The sequence below is a fragment of the Meleagris gallopavo genome, chromosome 3 (assembly GCF_905368555.1).
Source record: "Meleagris gallopavo chromosome 3, MGAL_WU_HG_1.1, whole genome shotgun sequence".
Classification (NCBI taxonomy): domain Eukaryota; kingdom Metazoa; phylum Chordata; class Aves; order Galliformes; family Phasianidae; genus Meleagris; species Meleagris gallopavo.
Genome location: NC_139406.1, coordinates 75,662,898 through 75,687,315, shown reverse-complemented (window position 1 = coordinate 75,687,315; position 24,418 = coordinate 75,662,898). Strand labels below are relative to the sequence as shown.

General features: G+C 39.5%; 1 protein-coding gene across 3 annotated transcripts in view; it reads right to left on the bottom strand.

The window, feature by feature from the left end:
* The window catches only part of ZFPM2 (zinc finger protein, FOG family member 2), a 305,941-nt gene that overhangs the window by 145,764 nt on the left and 135,759 nt on the right, over positions 1-24,418 (bottom strand). For all 3 annotated transcript variants that reach the window (XM_085221559.1, XM_010709238.3, XM_085221560.1), the window contains one exon: positions 12,283-12,401. In XM_085221559.1, the coding sequence (XP_085077685.1) occupies positions 12,283-12,401 (119 nt within the window). The remainder of the gene's footprint in view (positions 1-12,282; positions 12,402-24,418) is intronic.

Below are 24,418 nucleotides of genomic sequence, written 5' to 3'. Positions count from 1 at the left end.
AACCCAATAATTTTGATGCAATACCATCAATGCTGCCTGCTGCTGCAGCTCTCATGAACCTGAGGCCATGGGTATGGCACTGGATGCCAGAGCTGAGCCTCTGCTTCCCCACACCTCACGGCTCTCCCAGAGCATTCTGCAGGTCCCACAGAGCAGCCAGAGAGACAAAGAGAACTCTGACAATACCACGCTTCTGAAGAGTTCAGGAGACTTCAAAATTATAGGAGTTACGGTGAATAAAGAATGAGACTCCAGCCAAGTCCCCTTGGGATGAATAACAGGGAAATGCTTACTGAAGTTCAGACAGGCTGTTTTGCCCCATGAGTGCCCGCATGCCACAGACAGAGCAAGCGGCGCAGGTGTGACTACAAAGCCACTCCAGCACTGCGCCAAGTGCTAGCAACTGGCTTGGAGGAGGGCATGCGAGGAATGTTAAGGAGGAACAGCCACTCTAAGTGGTCTCACATTTGCGAGAGGTCAAGTTCTCAAAACATGGATATCCTTTTCATTTTCCATTCTGCAATGAAATGTTAACCATGGTGGGGAAAGGGGAGAGCTTTCAAATCAGTGCATGAAAGTAGCTGTTGCTGTTACTGAGTGTTAAGGGCATTTACTGCCCCAGAAACTGCACCAGAGAACAAATGCCGAGGACGCCACTGATGCCGAAAGCCTTCTCACAAAGGTTTCCACATCCAGCCCACGGTGTGTTCACTGTTTTTCTGCCTGCCTAATCGGGGCCCTGGTACCTGATAGCGAGTGGCTGACTACAGAAATCAAGATGCAGCTTACTCCCTGAGGCACGCTGAGCACCAGATCAAAGTGCACACATTTGGCATCCTGAGAATGCGATGCCACTGCTCTCTCTTCTCACATCTATGAACAGAAACCTGAGACACTGATCCTCAGAAAACAGACAGTATTTCTTAAGAAAATAGTACAGAACACTTGAAAGCAAAGTCCAACGTAAGGCAGAAAAAATTCACTGAAAAAGCAACATTCATTTAAAATTGGGTCGTTTGCCACATGTTAATTCTAACTTTTATTAGCAAGAAACTGAAGCAGGAAGAAGAAACATCCGTAAGAAGAAAACCTGCAGGAAATTAATGAGGGGCATGCCAAAGAAGCATACAAGCTCAATTTCTTATCTCCCAGCAAGCCCTTGTTATATTTCAATTATATTTTGAAAAAGGTATCCTCCGCCATGTGACCAACTGTTTCACTTTCCATAATGTCCCATCTGCCTTTTTCTGCAAAAGCAGGTCTAATTCACAGAATCACAGAATCACAGAATAGCCAGGGTTGGAAGGGACCTCAAGGATCATCAAGCTCCAAACCCCCTGCCACATGCAGGGCCACCAACCTCCACATTTAATATTAGACCAGGCTGCCCAGGGCCCCATCCAATCTGGCCTTGAACAACTCTAGGGACGGGGCATCCACAACGTCTCTGGGCAGCCTGTTCCAGCACCTCACCACTCTCATAGTAAAGAACTTCCCCCTGACATCCAGCCTAAATCTTCCCTCCTTCAACTTAAAACCATTTCCCCTGGTCCTGCAGTTTTCTACCCTTTCAAAGAGTTGATTCCCCTCCTGTTTGTAGGCTCCCTTTATGTACTGAAAGGCTGCAATGAGGTCACCCCACAGCCTTCTTTTCTCCAGGCTGAACAAGCCCAGCTCCCTCAGCCTGTCTTTGCAGGGAGCTCCCTGATCATCTTTGTGGCTCTCCTCTGGACACTCTCTAACAGACCTTTCAAACCCAGGTTTGGGAGATGTCAGCTACTAGCAGTGTCTCTGGACAGCCACACAGACATGTTGGCTGCAGCCACCTCCCAGCACTGTGATGCCAGAAGCCATGGGTCACTCACTTTGTCCCTAGTGCGCCTACACTTCTCCCATTGCTGGTCCAGCCCAAGCTTAAACAAACTCAGATATTTTGGTCCTAATATTGTTTGCTGCTTCACTGCTCTCTTCCCTTTATGCTAATCTGTCCCAGTTTTCTACCCAAAGTGAGGACAACAGCTTGCAAGAGGGAGAGAGAGGGAAGAACCCTTCGTCACCTCTCCGTGCCAAGCATACCTCCCTCAGCTACCCCGGCTTGTCTCTGTGTCCTCACACATGGCACGAGCGCCAGCTTCGTCTTTTAGAAAATGCGGTCACTCCTCCCCCAGCTTGGAGACCACCATGTGCAACCACACAGCTCAAAGAGAAAAAAATCTTGGAAGAACGTGTTAACTGAGGAGGTGCTTATAAATAAAAGCATAGATAATAATAATGACTAACATAGATGAAGCTCTTATTCAAAAATATTTTCTTACATTAAAATGTCAAAAAAAAAGGGAAATATTGATCTGCAACAGAAATGTTTTAAATTATGTCATTTTCTTAGATGCAAAATATTTGCATTTTTATATGCAAAAACTATGATGATATCTCAAGTGCTATGTAGTTTATTCTAAATGCATCAGTAGCATTCTGATGTTCTTCCCCTATAGCACACGGAGAAAAAGCATTATTTTCTCTATTTAAAACACAATTATTCCCTAAGGAGCTCAAATTAAAAAAAAACAAAAAAAAAAACAAAACAAAAAAAAAACAAAACAGGAAAATACATGACTGCAACTATATTTAAGGCTTTTAAATTTGCGAAACATTTTTGTTGCTGTGTTGAAATATTTTCCCCTTTTCTTATGTCTCTAGTGAAATAACATAAAATGCGTTAGTTAAAAAAAAAAACTGGGCAAAAGTTTATTAATATTTGATTGTTTAAGACATGACACGAACATGAAACAATTTGTAACTCCCACTGCTGCAGGTGGCTGGGACTGCCCAAGAGAACAGAGATGGATGCCCAGCACTGGTGCCTTCTGCACACGTCCCAGCAGAGCCCTAAGGGCTACAGCCCGATGTCTCTGCAGTGCTTCGGGAGCTCGCAGAGCCACCGTGGGCTGCATTGATGACCTTGTTTTCTGACCTTGAGAAATGAGGCCCGGGATATTTACAAACCTCACTCAGCACTTATGCATAATACAAGAAATGTACTGCCCAAATTTTAGTGATAGAAAGGAGATCTGCTGTATCTGGGAAGGGACAAGTTTTGCTACTGGCTACGTGATAAACTACCACGTTATTAGGAGAGCAGCTATAGCTGAGCAGAAAGTTGAGCAAAATGTGAGTATCTCAAATGCATCTCTGATTTTAGGAACTAATAGCAGTGTTTCCTCCATAATAGAATGTGCTGTCTTTCATATGCTTGCAAACACCAGCATATGTATGTATAAGTGTTTACGTGTACATTTTCCTGCACTTATATTTATAAATGTGTATGTATGTATATATAGAGAATACACATACTGTGCTAACTGTACTTGCTACATATTTTTTTCTATTCAAAAACTCAAAGAAATACCTTCACAAAATGCAGTTAATTTGGCTGGCAATGAAATAACTACATTTTTTTTCAACCAATCCTACTCCTCTGAAGCCTTTTCAGAGAGAATGGGAACCGAGTGGAATTTTGATCATTCCATCACGCTGTGCTGAAGTGAGCAGCAAGTGCACACTGTCTTCACTGAAACCACAGGTCTCTTCCTTTACTCAAAGTCTTAAATTAGGACAGACAATAATTTCAAATCTTATTATTGCTACAGTGATAATGTACATGAGAGAGTCGTATTGTGGTCTGCACTTTCATTAGCACAAGTCTGAAACCTATAAATGGTGAATTTTCTTTTCACGCTAGAATTTCATCTACAGCATACTCGATTCCAAACAACTGCCCGCTTTGCTTCCACAGGTCTTGTGGAATGCACTCCTCAATGTTCTTCCAAGTGCCACCATAGTTCCATACATAAGGTCATCATGGTGCTCTCCTCCACTAGCAACATATGCTAAGGATAACTAAGTGGGCTTTATGTATTTTCCCCAGAGGAACCCAGGAGTATCCAGGATATTTTATCTTTATAATGCTTAAGGAGAGAACATAAGCCTGCAAGTCTTTCAGCTCAGAGCCCCTCATAAGCACAAAATTCTTGGTTTAACAATGCATGTATCTTTGTAGATACTAGCATTGTCATGGCTTTACGTTTTACTAAAACGATGCAGCTAGATTTTCCTGCACTTGTTCTACAGATATGAAACTACTAATAAAATCTATCAACATTTTAGAAACTGAATTTTGGTTTAGTGTAAAAAAAAAGATGTTGTTTAACATCTAGTGAGAAAAAAGTTATTTCTAAAGCTGCCGAATATTTAAATCTGACATCCCAAAGCAGAACAGCCTGGCACTCACAGCTGGTGTCTCCCTCCGTTTCTGCTGAACTGAATTTTCTTTTCCTTTTCTGCCCTGGCCTCCTTCCTGTGCTCCATCTTTTCCCCACTCAGCTCTCAGCAGTTCCTGGGCAATCCTCCTTAGGATGCACCCCACTTTGAGAAGCACCTCCCAACTGAAATAAGCTCACTGAAATGGGACAGCAAGCTTATTGAGTTTTCTCTCAGTTTAATGAGAATAATTGGTAGTATCTACTACTTAATTAGGAGACCATTAGGATAAGGTCTAGTTAATAGATATGCTTATAGCAAGTAGCAAGTAGCTGAATTGGTATTTAAAACCTTTCAAAGTGACCAGTCGTGGTTTTCAATACATGTAAATCATAGAATCATAGAATGGTCTGGGTTGAAAAGGACCACAACGATCACAGAGTTTCAACCCCCTGCTATGTGCAGGGTCGCCAACCACAAGACCAGGCTGCCCAGAGCCGCATCCAGCCTGGCCTTGAATGCATCCACAACCTCCTTGGGCGACCTGTTCCATGTGTCACCACCCTCTGAATGAAAAATTTCCTCCTAATATCTAAGCTAAACCTCTCTTGTTTCAATTTAAAACCATTCCCCCTTTGTATGCCCCCCTTCAAGTATTGGAAGGCCACACTGAGGTCTCCCCTTCTCATTTCCAAGCTAAACAATCCCGGTTCCCTCAACCTTTCTTCATAGGTGCTCCAGCCCTCTGATCATCTTAGTGGCCCTCCTCTGGACCCATTCCAAGAATTCCAAATCTCTCCTGTGCTTGGAGGCCCCAGGCCTGGATACAGTACTCCAGTTCTGTTGTTTTGATAAACAAGTGTCAAACTAAACCATGGGCATGTGTAGTTTTAAGAAAGGGCTTCTGATACAGGAAAAGAGTTTTAAAAAAGTGATTTTAAGTAAAAATCCCCTACATACGACCCTATTTGTGAAATAATTGATTCAGCAATAAAGAAATCAAAAGGAACGATGGATTTCAATCATCTTGTTTTGTTAATTAAAAAAAAAAAAACAAAAAAAAACAAGAAAAGCAGGGAAGAAACATATTTGCCTGCCTCTAAAATATGTAGTATCTTAAAATTAAGGCCATATTAACAACAGTATTAGTACTAGCATGCTAACAGAACTTAGATAGTGGTGTGTGACAAATATGTCCATTTCTATTTGGATTCTATTTCTATTTGTCCATTTGGATTCCATTTCTATTTGTCCATTCCATTGGGAATGTGGTTTTCATTCAGCATTCTGGAAACCAGTTTCTCAAGCTTAAGAAAACCTCTTCTGACTTTTCAAGAAGAGTGTTTATTCAGATCATTACCATATCTTGCTATCATATTAGCAACACGTTTTAAATTAACTCTGTTATGTAAATGTCAACAAAGGAACAGAAACAGCTGCTGTTTTGTTTGACTACTTGTTTATTTGTTTTGAAAACTGGCTAAAAATGGCCATGGACAAAAGTTTTTTAAAAATTCTGTCATTACCTTCCCCTCAGCACATGGCTTTATAAAAGGGGAGGATATCTTAAAAACAGTGTGGGAATGTGAGGGAATGTTCTCAAAGGTCACTGATGATGGCCATATGGGTTTCCACATCATATCAACATATCTCAGCTTTTTAAAATGTTCACATTGTATGAAGTGGCTGGCAGTGATGCTTGCATAGCACAAACGTACATCACAGTAAGCATAATGCAATCTGCTGTCCAGAAATATTGTTACATGAAAGTCTCCCAGTATTTGGGAAAGAAACAAGTGCTCCCAAGCTACAGTTTTAATGCATAACCTGTCAGTAATAACAGTGAAAAACTGAAAGAAATGCTTTTGTGGACACTTGATGTCACAAGTACAAACCAGTATAGTAAAGATTAGAATTGCGGCTTGTAACTCAATATACTATTTTTGGTAATGAAACATAGAAGTCATTGAGCTAATAAGAGCCAACATCCCCATCTGTCTTTAACTAAAGACAAAACCTACTTTACACATTTCTATGTTTAAACAACAAAACCAGAGGCAGCCTAGCACAGGCTGCTGCTCTCTGTGGCCACACAGAACCTCAACCAAGTGCCCAGCAAACTCTCACACTGCAACTCTGGAGATTAAAAGTTGCTGGCTACTACAGATATGAGGTTTTTGACCTGCAGTGACCAGCTGCAGATTAGCAAATGAATAACTTAACTGCATTTTGAACCTTGGCTCCTCAGCCCCTCACAGCACTACCCAATAAACTGTTTTGTGAGGCTATCTTCCAGGAAAAGTGTAGCTTTGGCAATGAACCTCCCAGATCCCATTAAAGGGTCTCTGCTGTATCCCATTGCTCGCCTGGTCCAAACCTGCACACTTTCTTCCCACGGATTCCCGTCACAGCCATGTTGAATCCTCTTTTCCTTATCAGGATGATACAGGCCTGCACCACACACTCCTCCTTGTGACAAGACCACAAGAATAGGGGGCAGGATCCAGCCGCTCCTTGTTTCATTTTACAAAATCCCGCCATGGGCACAGATTAACACCAAAAACTAGATGGCTGCAGCCAAAGGAAATCACATCTCAGAATACCTCCACTCACTACCGGAGCCATGGCACCATCCACAGCTTGACCTTCATCACAGTCCATGTGGTTCTGTGCTGCTTCTTGAGAAACACTGAATGCAGTCACGATATTTGAGATATCCTTTTGTTTCAGGGAGACAAGGAAAATATTTACAGTTGCTTCTTAATATCTAAACAGCTTCTTCTGAAATAAGCTGTTTACAACTTCAATTTAGATCTGCTTATGTGCAGCAGCTATGCTTTCAGCAGTTTGCTCACATTATAGTTGGTATGTGCGCGTACCCACTTTCCTGTTGAAGAGTCACAAGCTATGTGCACAAGCCTTAGAAATACATTCCTGTCTGCTTTTAGGTACTCAGGAACTACTGAACTTCGAGGGATGCAGCAAGGTACAAAGTTGGAGCATCCCTGCTAAAAGTACTGATTTAATCATGTTGCCTTCCCTTAGAGCTCATCAACTGTAGATTAAAAAAAAACAGTCTTGTACAAAATTACTTATGTGTCTGTTTGTCAAAACAGTGATATCATATTAAATGTCAAGAAAACCCAGAAATATGTAGCCAATCTCTTTTTAGCATAGAAAGCTTGAAAAGGTATCTTCTTTCTTTCATGTAATGTCAAGAAATCAAAAATCAAGAAAAGTAAAGCCTCTTATTTATTTCCATGGACTACAGTAGATACAGAGAGCACAATAACACTATCTGATAGAGAAAATTCTCAGCTAAAAAAACTGGTTTTTCAACACAGTCATCACCATTAGCTGTGCATTTTGTCCAGCAATGAACAAGAGCCTGCATGCAGAGAAGACCCATTGTTTCACAGCTGCTAAGATGGCATTGCTTTCTTCAAGTACCTGAAAGGGCAGCGAAAATGGGGTTGGTCTCTTCTCACTGGTGGCAGGTGACAGGACAGGAGGAAATGGCCTGAAGTTGCACCAGGGGAGGTTTAGATTGGATCTCAGGAAAAACTTCTTTACAGAAAGGGTGGTTAATCACTGGAATAGGTTCCCCAGGGAAGTAGTTGAGTCACCATCCCTGGAGGTGTTCAAAAACCATTTGGATGTGGTGCTCAGGGACATGACTTAGCAGAGGGTTGTTAGAATTAGGGTAGTATGGTTAGATTGTGGTTGGACTTGACGATCTTTAAGGCCTTTTCCAACCTGAGCAATTCTATGATTGTATGATTCTATGATTGCTGTTGAAACATACCACCCACTGCCTCACTGTGCTCACATCCACTGTTTGGCCTCCAGAAGCATTCAGCAAGAGTTAATGAATGCCAGTGGGTGCCATTTTTTCTGCATGAAAGAATTCAGTTCTGCACCTTTGCTTCATTCACTCTTCCATGTCAAAGGCCATTCTGTCAGACTTCCCCTCTGCTGCCATGTGTCATACAACAACAACATGTAACGGGCTATTGGTGGACAGGTTCAAACTCTATGGTCATATAATCAATATCTGCCTCTGATGTCATGGGACGACATCATAAAACAGGAGGCATTACATTCAGAGCAGCCCTTGTATTTCTCTTAAAATCCTGTGCAATTCATAGATTTTTTTGTTACATGTACGTATGACAGTAAACTTGCCCAGTACAAAAGAGCAATGCCAGTACCTTCTGGCATCCAAGTACCATGATGATTCAATTTGAAAACACTGGCATTTCATTTTCCTGGGACTATTAACTGCTATCCTTGCGGCAGAAAGGAACGAGAAGGGGAAAGAAATGGAAGGAAAAGAAAAGAACATGCAACTGTGCCCACAGGTACAAAGATCAGCAGCTGAGCAAAAGTATTGTGCCAAACTGGGAAAATTACAGGAAAATATCATTAAAACTATCTAAATAGGAGATTTATCACTCTAAATATAAGTATACAAATAGATGTCCATAAGTATTTAGATAATGATATAAGGAGCTCTTAAATTCATATTGAAATGGGAATTAAATGCCTAGAAAACTTCTAAGATCACAGATTCACTTTCTGTTCTTAAAAAGCAACACTCTTAAGACTCCTGATGGCCGTGCACAGCAATAGTAATGCAATGGGGTAAGTTATGTCATAAAGAGTTTTGAACACTTCAAAATTCATGATTGCTGACTGACTCTTAGATGAGAAAAATTAAGAACATGCTTACTCATTGAACTCTCAAGTCTACCACTAGTGTTTAAGTATTCTGACAGGGACCTTGCTCCATCACATCTCCTGACAGTGCTGTGGCACTGCTGGTGAAGTCAACAGCTGCTATTCCTGTTGCAATTTTGAACAGCACTTAAATCGTTTTTGTTCAAGGTACCCAACCTTCTCCTACTCTGAGATGTATATTGTTAATATACTTCAAGACAGAAACTTGAAAGATCTAAAAAGTATTTGACATCTGGCACAGTGACTCAATTAATTACCATGCTGAATTAATTAGCCTGCTCTATCTCCTGAGCCAACAGCATTGAGCCTTTATTCAGCACCGTAGCAATGACTGAAATATGAAGCACTTTCACATGATATAAGTACTGACTGTATAAAGTGCTGGGTGAAAGGACAGCAAGTAAGCAGTAACTTACTGCTTAGTGAATCCTAAGGCAAGTGAATCCTGTGAGGCTAAGTGTCATATATTGCTAACATAAAAAATTAGTGAAGTCAGGTAAAATACCTACTAGCAACCGCCGCCATCTTTTCCAAGAAGGAGTCCAGCTGCAAGAATCGTGATACTTACCTAAGTTTCACTGATTTTTTCTTTCCTTTTCTCTCTACACTAAAAATGCACATTAAAGCTTTTTCCTAAGATTATTTGATGGCTATAACAGTGCAATGTTTGAAGTTCTCATTAGGAAATGAACTAAACCTGACATCAGCAGCTGATGTGAAAGTTTGATTGAATTCTAGAGACGTAAGGCTTTACCCAAATGAGCTTTCCAAAACCGACGTAAATAACTTAAGCAAACAAACACAAAGTCCCCTTGTGAACAACTGAGAGCATGTACGGCAATGAGGAATGTAATCAGAGGTGCAAAGCAAACAGAAGTATCATAAATAAACGAGCATCATTTCAAGGGAAAAAAAATGCTAAAGGAAAAATGTAGAAGCTGTCACTGGGTTTGTGTCATTTAAACAGTAAATTAAGAATCTATCAAAGAATTTACATTTCATTACGCAGCTTTTGAAACTAACAAATGTAGGACTGCAGGAAACACCTGATATTTGGGAAAAAAGAAACATTACTTAGAAACATAGAATAATTCAGGGCAAAAGGCACCTCCTGCCCAAACTTCTGCTCAAAGCATGGCAAACTTCAGTTAGACTCAACTTCAAAGATTACTCAAGACCACATCCAGTTTAATTTTGACTGTCTCAGAGAATGGGGGTCAAAACAATATTGCTATGGACTACATTTCTGTTTACAGGAACTTTTTCCAATTACAAAAAGCATTTATGATAAATAGAAGGCACAACAAAAATAAAATCTATCATGTCAGCAAAAATTAAGAGTTTCTAAACAGAAAAGAAGCAAAGGAGGGCCGTTCCAACTTAGTGAAGACAGAAGTCATTCTGAACATTTTTATCCCACATCTCTCTGAATTAGGCTGAGAAAGTTGTTCAATCTGATGATAACCACAAAAATAAGAAGTCACTACAGTTTTATTAAAAAAACAAAATGTTTTAGCTAATTGTTTCTGTTATGGCAAAAATCCAAATTTCAAAGCCATAGCAGGCCTTAATATATGCCTGTACAACTGAAGGAGAAGAAAGCTCCTGCAGAAAGGATTACAGTTGTTCCATCCCTGTTTCAGAATATAAAAATGAAACAATTGCAAACTGATCCTACGGATATCTGATAATGATAATTTTTGTAGTGAGAGCTCAGTCACCATGAGCTCCCATACTCAAACATTAACTCCAAATTTTGTACACCTGAAGAAGTAGTAGAAGTGCTCAGGGCAATAGGAGTAACACAAAGCTACTGTTTTTCTTCAGGTCTTATACAGACTGACCGGAAGACGCATCAGTACTAAGGTTTTTGTTGCATGGATGTTGATGAGAGTAGTGACTGTGGAATCTGAGAAAGATCATTTGAGTCTCAGATAGTTGTCACAAATGAGATTTTGTGGAAAACATTTTGAGAATGCTTATAGATTAACAGACAAAGAATAAAGTAGATGAAGAAATAAAAAACAAAATAAAGGAAATTGAGAAAATGGAGACAGATATTCAAATTTTCCATTTTTCCCTTTCTAAGTGTAAGACACTTTCAGTGTCTAGTACTTTTGAAAATGCATCTTTTATCCAGGTGACTGACCATTTACAGAAGGAAATATCCAGCAAGCTTTTAGAAATAGATCTCAAATACAAGAGCATAGGTTCTCCAGGAAAGAGCGAAAGAATTACAGCTTCCTCCTCTCCTCCAGCTCCACATGTCCCCTCTCTCACATGTCCACTGATGCTGCTTTAGCAACTCAACACTTCCCACTCTTCAGTTCCTCCAATAATAGGATGATATCCCTTACACTGGGAATTTCAGCTTCTCAGTTTACAGCAGAGCTGCATCTGCCCCAGATGTGTGTAATACACTACTGTGTAATAGTTCCCCAGATCTTTATGTTAATCTCTTCCTGCAAAATCTGTAATAGCAAGTGATAGAGCTGAAATGACTTTTTTGTAGTATCTCATGGGGCAATGTATACTCCCAAATTGCCTAAACCTCTTTTTCTAGAGATGTTTGTTGTTTTTTTTGTTATGGGCTCACCTTTCCAGATACTCCTGAAAAGCTGATCTGAACTATATACAGACAATATTGAAGCTCAGGGTTAAAACCTATCCAAACAAAAATGAAATGAACACCAAGGAACAACATGGATTTTCAGCATACGGAACTGAGGTCAGCAAAGTGTTACTTGCAAGTAATATGGCCCACATACTTTCTGCATCAAAATAATAATTTTAAAAGTACAATTAAGAATACATTACATAGCAAATGTCTTTCAGTATCTTCCAACAAAAACTGCAAGCCGATGAAACATTTTACTATGTTCGATAATCTTATTATTGAGGCAGACTTAATAAATAAATTTTAGCTTTAACCAATGTAGCTATTTATCTTCTATGCCATCCAATAATATAAACTAAATATTGAACAACTGATGCTATGAAATATTTTAAAAGATACTAAAAATCAGATACTGATTACAGCTGCCGAAAGGGAGCAGTGTAGTTCAAAAAACAAGGAAGCACCACTTCCTTTCTTCCTGTAAAATAACAAGATTACTATTATTAACCTGTGTTCCAAATGACTTCATGTGGATGGCTGCCATAGGTGCACTAATTGGAAGTGATCCCAATACCACTACCCACGACAGCTAACAATGCCTGTTTTCCAAGTGCTCCACCTGCATAATGACCTCCACAGAAGCAAGGTGCCCGGGATCACCTACGTACCAAGGTGTTGTTGTTGAGATCCATCTTCCCGGTGAAGGGCCCCCACGTCGTCCCCACTGGGAGCTGCTGCCGGCTCTGGACCTTGCGCTCCCCATCCTTCTGGACCACCTCCAGTTCCCCTGCAAGCAAAGAGCACAAACAGTGTTTAGAGTGTTCACTCCTACCCTGACAGCAGACACCTCCATGTTTGTTATGTATGCATGGCATTCAGAGGATCCCTGGAATGAGAATTAATTATACTTGTCTGAAAAAACGACCAATCTGTTCATCCTGCAGAAGAAAAACAAAACTCTTTCTTTACAGTTCTATTCAAAAGTGATCTAGAAGATTACATTTTTTTCTACTTTTCACAGGCAATATGGTTTGAAGCCAGAAGAGTGGACTCAAGAAAATTCTTAAAAAATGCTGAGGAGGGGGAAGACGATAGCTGAGAGTGCAACAGCCCCTGGTACATGAGCCTCCATGATCCATTTCACTGTCAGAAGAGCACACTCTGAAGCATTTGGCTCCCAAATACTTTTTAAACATATTTCACAGTGAGAAAATCCAGAGCATCTCCACTGATTTTGAAGACACAACTAAAAATATTTACTAGGATTAATTACAACAGTAGAGATTTTGAACAGAGTGATGTACAGGAAGTAATAGTTCAGAATTAGGCCAAAAATAATTTAACTTCCAGATTAAGATTTTAACACAACATGCAAAAGAAATGGAGGGATAAAGAGTGGCTTTTTTTTTTTTTTAATTCTTCCTTTTTCATATGGATATTTTATCTTAGAAAGTACAGACTTTAAATTTAACCTTAACATGTTACTTCAGTTCACTTTAACTTCTCCAGTTTTGTTCATTTTATTACAGGATTGAAAAAAAGGACTCTGGATAACTCTTTGCAAAGCAATTCCCTCAAGAAGTCTGTTTTCCAATGAACAAATACTACAGTTAAAAGTGCAATAGCAGCCACATTCACATGCAAAATGACACATTTTTAGCGTTCTCTAAAACAATAAAAATAAATTCTGTTTTCCAACTTCAAGAGGGATGAGACTTAGCAGCGGTGGTGGATTTAGTGCTTTCCTCGTCAATCATTTCACATTTGCTCGAGTTGTTACCCAGGTTTGCCTCCTTGCCGGTGGGCACAAAGGCTGAAAATTGGCTGCAGCCCCCAGATGTGCAGAATTTCCCCCGCCTCTTTGCACCCCTGCTTCTGCCGTCTGCTAAGTCCCCTTCCTCCCTCCGAGCAACAGCACTGCCTGCCGTTTGCAGCAGCACATCCCTTCTCGACAGCTCTCCCCCTATCAGGGCCATGCATTTGCACAAGCAGTGGGAAGTCCAACTATGTAAGAAGTAAACTCATCCCAGATTTAGAACTGGCAATTGCTGAGAAATTAACCTTGAGTTTGAGGAAGTGAGTAACTCCTCCTGGCTTGCAGGCAGTCTCCACAGACTTCCCCCAGTGAGCCATTCCCATAAACGCCTGCATTTATGCATCTGCCAGGCTGCAAAGGTTCTCTTGAGTTAATCTTGACCATTTTTCCAAAAAGGAGACTTGATTTCTGCTTCCACTTCCAAGCACAGAAATCTAAATTCCACCTCTGAGTGCTGCAGATTACAAAACTACTCTATGTAAAATCGTGCATCAGGTCCTCCTTGCAAACTGGAACAAATCTGGGAAATAGAGCTGTACCAGTTTACAAAAGCTTGCATGTATGCGGGTGAGTTATTATCATGACAGGGCTCTGACAGCTTAAATGGCAGTATGTAAGCAGCAAAGCTTATTATGGATACATTATATGTCATTTACATATGTGGTATATATGCATCCTAACAGAAATATACATATATATGCACTTTTTTTCCTTCTCACAGGTACATGGTCACAAATCATTTGAACCTTAAAACATCTCTTTGTATGTTAATTATGGAAGACAGGAATCTTTCTGGTAGTGCAAAGCAAATTGATCACTTACACATACTGCAGCATTTTCTTTCTATACAGAGATGAAAACTATACTTGCTTTTACACCCTAAAAAACAGCCACGTCTATGGACATGTCACATTTAACTGATACCAGAGGAATCATGAGAATCTTTGAAAACCCTTTTAAAAAATAATTCAGCCTCCCTTTCTGCCACTGACATTTTTCATCTGAAAAGGGTTCAGACACAGTCAAACAGTGACTTCTTATCTGTACCTGTGGATTTACAAGCAGGCCTGTCTTTTAATGGATTAAGAACGACAAACTTGGGGCAGATCATCCAGTGATATCCAAAAACCTACCTAAGTTTTAAGGAACACATCATTACACTTTATATTTTAAATAAGATTAATAACACAAATCTTATATCTGATAAGTATTTCAGGTTTGAGGCAGACATAAAAATGAGCTGCTGTTTTCCAAAAGTGTATTTTTTTTCCTCCCTTTGAGAGTTGAGTAAGTTAATATAAATTCTTTCTCTTTTGTTACAGTCCCATGTTGTAGTTTGGGCAGTACCTTCCAGGATGTATTAATGCACTGGATGCACTGCAGATGGGATGGCAACATGCAGAGCTGTACTGGAGTTGTTGTATTTCCCTTGCACCAAGACCACCATAACAGAAAGCAGCAGATTGCAAACAGAATTACACATCATGTTGCTTCATAACCATTTTTTCCTTGATCATCTTTTTCTAAATAAGATAAATTTCTCTATGGTACCAGTAACAACATCCATTTTTAATATGATGGATGTATGCACGTGTTAGGAGTTGTAAAAAATAACCTGCTAAAGTGTTCTGGCAAACACATGTGTTTAGGTTACACTCAAGCAAGGTGCAGCACATTACAATTTGATCCTTAGCAAGATCATTGTCACCAAAAATTGTTGGTCAAGAAAGAAAATCTAATGCAAAGGGAGGATAATTTAAAAAATTATACAGCAAAGTAAGGTCTACAAGCATCTGCTAAGATTATTTTTTCCTACCGGATCCATCTTTATCCCTTTTGTAGAATCATAGCATACACTCCTTTGTCTGCACTAAACAGGGAAAGACCAGGGGCCGATAGAAGGGTTTGTAAAAGAAAGACTGCAAATGTCACTATTAAAAATCCTCTGATGAATACCCCCTGACCACTGAGCAAAGACTTGGCAACTTTCCTGCGTTCATTTACAATCTTTTGCTCCTCTGAAATTTCGTATTTATTAAATGGTATCAAAACTGTGATAACAGATTACATCAGGAAGAAATTTCTATGTCATACTAGCACTGGCAGCTATAAGAGCAAAGCCTCAGCTAGCATTGACTCTTCACAGGTGAAGTAGTGTTTTTTTATTATTATTTTGGAGGATTTTTTTGTTTCTTTCCTCAGCTTATACTTCAGGAGCACACTTATTTTCAGCTTGCTGAGTAAGTTTATACAAAATATTTGAGACACATAGTATGGGCTAATCAATTTTGGTAAAAGATAATGCTGTTAGTGCTGTGGGCTGTTTCTCTTATCTTGTTGATGTAGCATACTTTTAAAGTCTGTGATTACTCAAAGACTTATGATAGCTGCACTGTAAAAGAAGCCCCAAGTCATGACTCACTAGTAGAGCTACAAAACATCCCATGGCTTTTAAGATATTAGGCCACCTTGGTGGATACAAAACCAGAATGAAATGACTCAATTTAGGACTCTTTCCTGACATTAACATATTGTCTTAAGCATGTCACAAAGGGCTTGCATAAAACAGGAGGTGGAGGGTTAGTTTAACTTTGACTTCTTGCTTAGCAAGATCAGGATCATTTTTTAAAATTCACGTATAGTGTAGATGAATCTGACAACAACTTTTGACCCTTAGGAGGATTTGACCACAGTTTGAATACCAGAAGAATTCAACTGTATATAGCATTTCTGAACAAAAGAGCTCTGGCTTTCATCCACCTGCCCACACTTTGGAACAATAAACAGAGGAGTCCATATCTGGAGGTGAGTGAAGAGCTGAGTTTTAGGATAGAAAAAGGACATTACTTCGTTCAGAAATAGCTTTACCAAATTTATAAATGTTTAACATTTCTAAGCAAGTCACTGATAGCTTTGGCTGCAGTAGGGCTTTTTGTTTTGTTTTGTTTGTTTTTGTTTTTTATCATGAATAGCTCTCTAAGTGGTGTCAGCTAAAAAGGATGAGCAAGCTCTTTCTCCGCTACAATTAGGGACTGGTTACTTGACATGCACTAGCAAATGGCTCCTTCTTTGCATATTTCCTATGCATAGCCACCTGGCTCCGTTAATGAATATTTTTGCACAGCAGAGTAATAGTGTGTGTCATAGTTTCAAACGAGGACAGCTCTGAAGTCGTAGCTAACGAGTGGAAAACACTCTCACAAGTTCTTAAACGCTGCCCAGCCCAGATCCAAAGATCTGCCAGCATCGCTGTGTGCACAGAACAAATTTGTAATTAACGCTGGAACCAGCTAATATGTTTACTTTTGCACACAGCAGTTCAAAGAGGACACAGAACTATCCTTCTTCCACTCATGTGATCCTTAACGAGGCATGTCCAATATGAAATGCTCATCCACTTGCTTGGCAAGCATAAACTGCATTATTGAGATACCTCCTCTAAATTCTCCTCCCTCAATTTTCAAGTCTCTGAGACATAACACACTCTAAACTACAGTTTCGAACATAAACTTGAAATATGGCATTCTCTATTCAAGTACTCCAGTCAAACCCTGATAAATCAGGCTGGCCATGCAGTGATCTTATCCGTTCTGACTCTTTAATAAATCGAACCTTGTAAGTTCACGCTGTTGGAAGTTGTCACTAAATGAAATTGTGACCTTATCCGATGTGTGAACTTATCCTGCTGACAACATTTACTGTGTGGATAAGAACAAAAAAAAAACCAAAAAAAAACAAAAAAACAAGCAAACAAAAAAAAAAGACTTTGGATAATTTGATCTTAGCCATATGTAACAGATGGGATATTTCTGATGTTCCATTAATGATTTGCCTATGATGAGGATACTCTGAAAAAAATAATGTGCTTCATAGGTAAGAGTTAGGGACATGGGCAGCAGCACTGGAAGTGCACAAAGAGGTAGTGGATGACAGCAGTGAATCGGAAGCTATCAGCCTAACACGAAGAGCTTTGAATTAGTTTGTAATTATACTGGAAAAGATAACATAATGGAGGTGGCAAAACAGAAACACTCCCTTTTCACAGGACATATTCAATAGCCAAAAAGTCTAAAACAAGTAACTGGGAGTCTGAAGCAGTAACCCACAATGTGTTAAACCATGGCACTTCATGATGAATGAACGAACGAATGAATGCATGAATACTGCACCCCCTTTCAGTACCAACTGGAAAGTTGCCACCACTGTTGTGGGGGCGGGTTGGCTAAAAGAACAATTCACGCGGCTATGTTATGAAAAGGGCCAACCATCTAACATCATCAAGTCTGTCTGCCAGGGATTTAACACATCCTTTTACCTAATTCAGCCCAGGAATGTGCTTGAATCCACATCTCTCCACTGCTGATATCTCTACAGACAGTCACCAGCTCAGTCACCCTGAAATGGGAAGATCTGGGAAGTTTCCAGGTAACATTTAACTTGCAGCACTACAAAGTGCATTCTGCAATGCAAGCACTGTAACTATCTTACTAAAAAGACTCACACATATATGGAATCCAAATGCTAAGTTACAATCAACTCTGAAAAGAATTTTATAATTTCCTTTGCAGTAAGAAATGCATTTCAAGGGCTGTCCAGAACCAATTACAAAATTGAATTTTGCTGCTCTGAAAAACAGGACATAGGCCTGGCCACTGTTGAGGGATCCTTCCCTGCCCTGCTCCTCTCCAGTCCCTTCTTTTCCAAGGAGCAAGGCCAACAGGACTTTTTAGAGTGATGGCTCTGAGCAGATTAGACACAAGGATAACCCACAGGTAGCTTCAGGCCACCATTCTCCTCTGTATGGAGGCAGACATAGGCCTAGATAGCAGACACAAAGCAGGAGAAGCTGCTACACACGACTTCCCTCCTCAGTGAGCTGCTGAACGTTTGTGCTGCTTGCCAATGCTCTCATAGGGCATTCTAGGCAAGGATGTGCATTCTAGGCAAGGATGAGAAATGAAAAACCTTCTCCAACTTTGGTAACAAACACCTCACTGCTCTCTACGTTTCTTTATAGCACTGAAAGTCAGAAGCAGTTTATCTCTCCTACCTGCTGCTAGTACTGAAAATAGTAGAGAGAGCAGGTACTACCCTTATCTTCAACAGCACTGTCCTACAGTGGAAAATAAAGACAAGGATATTCTGAAAGTGAGGATAGGGAAAGAATAGACAGATATTCAGGAAAAAAGAGGACCATGGAAGGAGAAAAACAAAATCCAAAAACAAGGCAAGAGAGGGAGTATCTAAGGAAATAACTGCCTATAGTTTCAAATTAGGTCCAATCAGGATACAAGACAGCCTGGAGAAATGGAAATAGAAGATACTCAGGAAACAGAGGGAGGCAGAAGCCCTGCAGCAGTGAGGAAACACATTTGTACTTCCAGGCGTGAAACATATGGACAGAAGTGCATGAATTCACATTTAGAACCAGAATGTAAACACTATTATCCTACTTAGCCAAAGCATGTGTGTTGTTATAAGTACTTAATTTATAAGCTGAGCCACCGAAATAAACCATACTTCTTCTAATACCTCCTTGCTCAGCTGAATAATGGCTAAACTATACACATGAAGTGTATCAACACTGCACCCAGTGCTGCAATTTCACCTGACATCTGGTCTAAACCATTTTCTGTCTCCAAGTAGCCAGATAAGAATAGCTCAGTGCAGACAATTTTATTTTTTTTTTTTTTCCCAAAGAAAAAGTTTCATTAGTGATTATTTAATATACACTATGCTCTGACTAATACCACCATACTGGTACAGTACTCCAGCTTGTTTAGCGAGAGCTTAGCTACAGGTACAAAAGCTGCACCAGATTCCCAACTGGAACACAGAGCTGAACTCAGTGATGTGAAGGCACATTATGCCCCACAACATTGGTGGTTTCAAAAGAAGTACATGCACTGGTACTTACAGTAAATACTTAAAATATAAAGTTGAGCTTTATTTGTAAGTTCTTCATTTGTTTATATAAATTCAATACAAAGGAAAGATTTACATTCCTATGGTGTCTCACACTCCTATAATGTACAGAACTAATATACACAACATCACATCCCACATTGGAAAAGCACAGACTTACAGTGGTGAGCACCTCTGCATCAAACATGACAATGTGACTTTGGAATTTCAAAGTGAGGGGGCTATTAATTCCAGAATTGCTAAACTGTAGTTACCTGTTTTCAAGGCTAAAGCTCAGCTATTATAAAAATACTGTTTTCTCTTGTTGGTTAGGAAGGAGTACATAAAGAATACTGCTGCTGCTAGAGTCTGTTTAGCTTCTTAGTGGAATGATTTTACTGAGCTATGTAGATTTATGTTATTTGGACTGTTTTGCTCAGCTTACAGAAACCTACTGAAAGAAAAGTGCACTTTTCCCTGACACAGTCCTGAAGAAGAGACAGTGCTTGCTATCTGCCAGCTATTGACCACAACAGAGACACTGCTATGTTCCTAAATTTGTAGTTGCCTTGTGCTCTAGAAATTGGAAAGAAAACCAGAACTACAGAAGGCTACAGCCAACGGAGCAACACGTGAAGAAGAAAAGATCCTTCTGTCTTCCCAATCATCCTAAAATCTGTGAAAGTTTGAGATCTATTCTGATTTATGATGGCTCTGTACCCTACTCCATTGCTAGTAACACAGACATGCATAGTGCTGTAATTCTTCCTACTGAGGAAACTCAAAAAGGAATCTAATCAAATTACTTCAGGATGCTCAGGTTTCTCCAAATCCAGTCACAAAAAGTTGCAAGTTAAATTTTAGTCCTTTCAATTAAAGAAAAGCCATCATGATGAAATCCCAACCTCAAGATGAAATCAGCGGTAACCAGCGTTAGCTTTGAGTCCACTTGTTACAAGAGCAGTTTCCGCCTTCATTATCAAATTACAAATCTGATACAAGAAGAAAAAATATTTTGTTTTTGTTTCTGTTTTTGTTTTCTAATAGTTTTCCATCTTCACATCTAGGATGCAGAGTTGAAAAGGTTTTATACTCGCTGCAGATGCTGTGGAAAAATAGGAATAGAGACATTGACAAAAATACAACAAACAAACACCAACAACAAAAGCAACCAAAGCAGCTGAAGAGCCCTCTCTGCAATTTCCCATGAGAGAAGTACTGTACTCTCCATTCTCACATAGACACTCTATAGTGGCAGAAAGGATTCCCAATTATACTCTAACACTGTGCAGAGCCAGTGAGTTGAGTAGCCACTTTATCCCAGACACATGCAGCTTGCACAGCTTTGCTGCCTCTCTCTCCATCACAGATACACAATACAGAAATGCCAGACTTGGCAAGAGCAGGCTGATGATATTACTGAAGAGGGTTTCTTGATAAGATCACCGTCTGTTTCTAGACTCTCGGGTTTGCTCCCTTCCTCAGCAGAGGAACAGCCGCCCCTGATAAATGTCCCTTTGTGTGCAGATTCTCCCCAGTGTATGCAAAGACATTTCAGTCCTGAGTCAGTCTGGTTTTTCATTTGCTTCATATAGCCAAAATACAGTAAGAAGTATATGAAACATCTATGTAAAATAATAGAAAGTAGAGATAATTAAGCATAAAGCTTATTTAATTCAGATTCAAACCTTTCAAAAGATAAACTATTCTGCAAACAGAAAACTCAACATTTCATCAATCTTTTTCCAGGACTTTTTGGGATCCTTTTAGCTGAAAGATGTCTTCTTTTTATTTTAGATCTGGACAATATTAGATTTACATATTGTGCTTTCTAACAATATTCCATATGCCATTGTATCCCCAAACAATTTTATAGGATTTTTAATGTTTTGTTTTTATTTTTTATTTTTTTTATTTTTTTTATTTTTTTTTTTTTACTGAAGAATATCCAGATAGCTTGTGTTAGTGAATGCAGAAATCTACTAAAGTTAGCTTAACATGAAGATTGCCTCATAAACAATAATGTTATGAAATGTATTAAATGAACTAAAATGTTTTGGAAAGTATTCTTTATAAGTCTAAAAGCAGGAGAAAGTGAGATCATCTGTGACTGTATCTGCAGTGTCTTCTCAGTTTACAGTACTTATGCTTAGGCATAGGAGGATCTATTTTCATCTCTCATTTGTGTAATAGCAGATGAAGTTATTTGCTTTCCACTAGATATGCATGCTCCGAGCTATAAAATCACTGCTTGGATGCTGATTTTTAGCTCAGAGTTTCTAAGTCAGAGTACCCAAATGTCTTACAAAAGAAGATGCTTTAACATGATTTCCCTGTTTCCTTTCAATGTTTGCAACACATTTATGAAAGGAGGAGAGTACAAAAAAAAAAAAAAAATCTCCACAAAGACTCAAATTTATCAGTGTTTAGTGTGACCATCCAAAAGATTTAGTTACTGTGAGATTAGGAAGGAGAAAGGGGGGCTGGAACAAAGGGAGATTGAATGCCATGCTCCAGTGCATGCATGCAATATATAGTTCCATCCATTATAATTATAATTTATATGAAAAGTAAAATTATTATAAATAGAGATAAATGTAGTATAACTATAATGTACAATATCAAGATTCAAATTAATCATTTCTTTGCACTTGCTGGGGATGGCCATGCATAACAGACACATGGCTCTGCACTGCTCCAGCACTCATGAGTTATGTGCTTATCTACATCTTCTATGATCAAGCACCAGCAGTGACCAACACAGCTTTTCGCCACTACTGCCAGACAGGGAATGACTGCTGGTTTTGGACACAGACCAGTGCCCTCACTTGCTTTTTCCATGCTTCAGACTGGACTATTACACTGCTTTCATATGTGACTATATCTTACTGTAGCTGGGACTTTGAAGCTGGTGTAAGGAGTGATGCCCATTTATAAGGCAGACTATGTAACTACCAGTGAAATAAGCCCTTGAAGAGAGATTGAGCAGAAGTTCTGTGCACTACCTAAATCCTACCCTGAGGATAACATAAGACTTAAGTAGAATACTGGCCTTGTGGCAGCCTTCCATACAGGAGTGATCTTGACCTTCACATGCATAAGGCCCAGGGACATCATGTGTGTAAAGCATATCCCAAATTATTTTGGCTTACAAGCTTCCCCTTTAGGAGTGCAGGCTCTGAGCAAGCCATTGCTGCTCAGTCAGATGCAGTGATCGGGGAGCTCAGTGAGCAGCCCCAGCTGGCAAATAGGGTCTCCAATGGAGCAGGAGCCTACAGATGATGCCATGTCATTCTCCTGGAGCTGACTCCCTAGTCTGACTTCACTGCCTGGGTTTTATCTCTGTATGCAGTGACTGAAAACAAGCCCACATCCTCTACAGCCTTAGTGAAAATTTCAGCCTCAATAAGTTGTTCGGGGCCACAGAGTGAGTCAATGCTGGCAAAAGAATCAGGACTCCTCACTGTCTCTAACAGTTGCAATCATTGCTTCGGGAAATGTCACAGAGTACATACAAGAAACTTATCATTTTGAGGAAGTAGGAAAGTATTTCTGGCAAGACACAGCCATTAAATAGGAAGTATCAACAGAAATCAAAAGAATTATAACTCAGAATATATATGGGCTACGGAATTATTTTGTCTGTGAAGAATTAAAACTGCCTCTATAGTCTGATCTTTAAAAATAATGTTAATTTATCTTATCCTTTTATTGTGAAATAATTTAAGAATCTAGGAAGTGTAGACTGCTATTAAGTGTTTTGAGATAAATTACTTAAGTACACAGGAAAGAATCACATTGAAGAGGCTGCAGGTTGACATCTTCATTTTCTCGCTGATAAAATTGACAGCTTACAAAATAATATCATATAAGTATAATATTATAAGAACTGCCCTAAAATATATCTGCTACTTTTCATCCTCTCCAGTTAAAAAAAAAATAATAATCATTTACATTAACTCAAAGAACGAAATTTCTATTTTGGCCATGACTATTATTTCAATATACATAGATAACTTTAAAGTCAATAATGCTTTTGTGATAGGAACAGACAATTTGCTGTACAGTGAATACTGGAGAAGGACAGTTCTAGTTTACCAGTTGATTTTTTCTCATGTTTTAATCACACTTAACAACTTACATGAACAGGCTATAGAAAACATTAACTTAACCAGATTAAAAAATCTCAACAAACGTATCTCACTTTTACATATCCAAGGGTGGAGACAGCCATTTCAAAATCAAGCATTACAACACTGGGAAAAACCTGAACCTCAACACAAGCCCTCTGAGCCTTGAACCAGCCCCTCTTGCTGACTGCAGGACCTCAGTGTAAAAGTCAGTTTGCATCCTGCTTCATGTCCCACAGACAATGTATCCTCATCTTTGGCAGCAGGCTGGCCAACCTACTGAGGCAGGCTTTAAACCAGGCATGTTCAACCTGCGGGCTGTAGGCTGCATGTGGCCCAGCACCACTCACACCGCAACCATACCCTGCCTACACCATCATGGCAGTGGGTCTTCCCACCAGGGCCCGGCCTTGAGCACCAGAAGAACATAGGTGTGTCAGGAACACACCTGGGCTGGAACCGGGACATGAGACAGTGCGGTGGCAACTCAAGTGATGGCAAATAAGTGTAGGGATTTTGATACATTGGCTTGAGAATAGGTTTCAAGATTGCCAAAAGAAACATCAATTTCTGGTTTATTTGTGACTTCATTTTCAGTCAACATAAATACACTACCTGTGAATTTTCAAATTGAATGTACAGAGTTGCAATTAAATATGTTATCTTGTCTCTTTCCAGACTTTTATAAGTTCTCTCTTACCAGAGAGAAATATCCCTCACTTCACAGTCATACCTTACTTGTGTCACCGCTTTGGCATTAGGTACATTTATGAAAAACTGTTTTGAGGAATGAAGCACAGGAAGAGTAAAATTTCATCAGAAGTCTCTACTGAACACCCTGAGAGCTCACTGAGAATTGCAGCTACTGCCATCAAATCAGACTGAGGTGTTAGTTTCACAAAAACAAGGCCAAATACCCCACTAGTTTTATGCTTTCGTTGCCCTTTTTTTCTA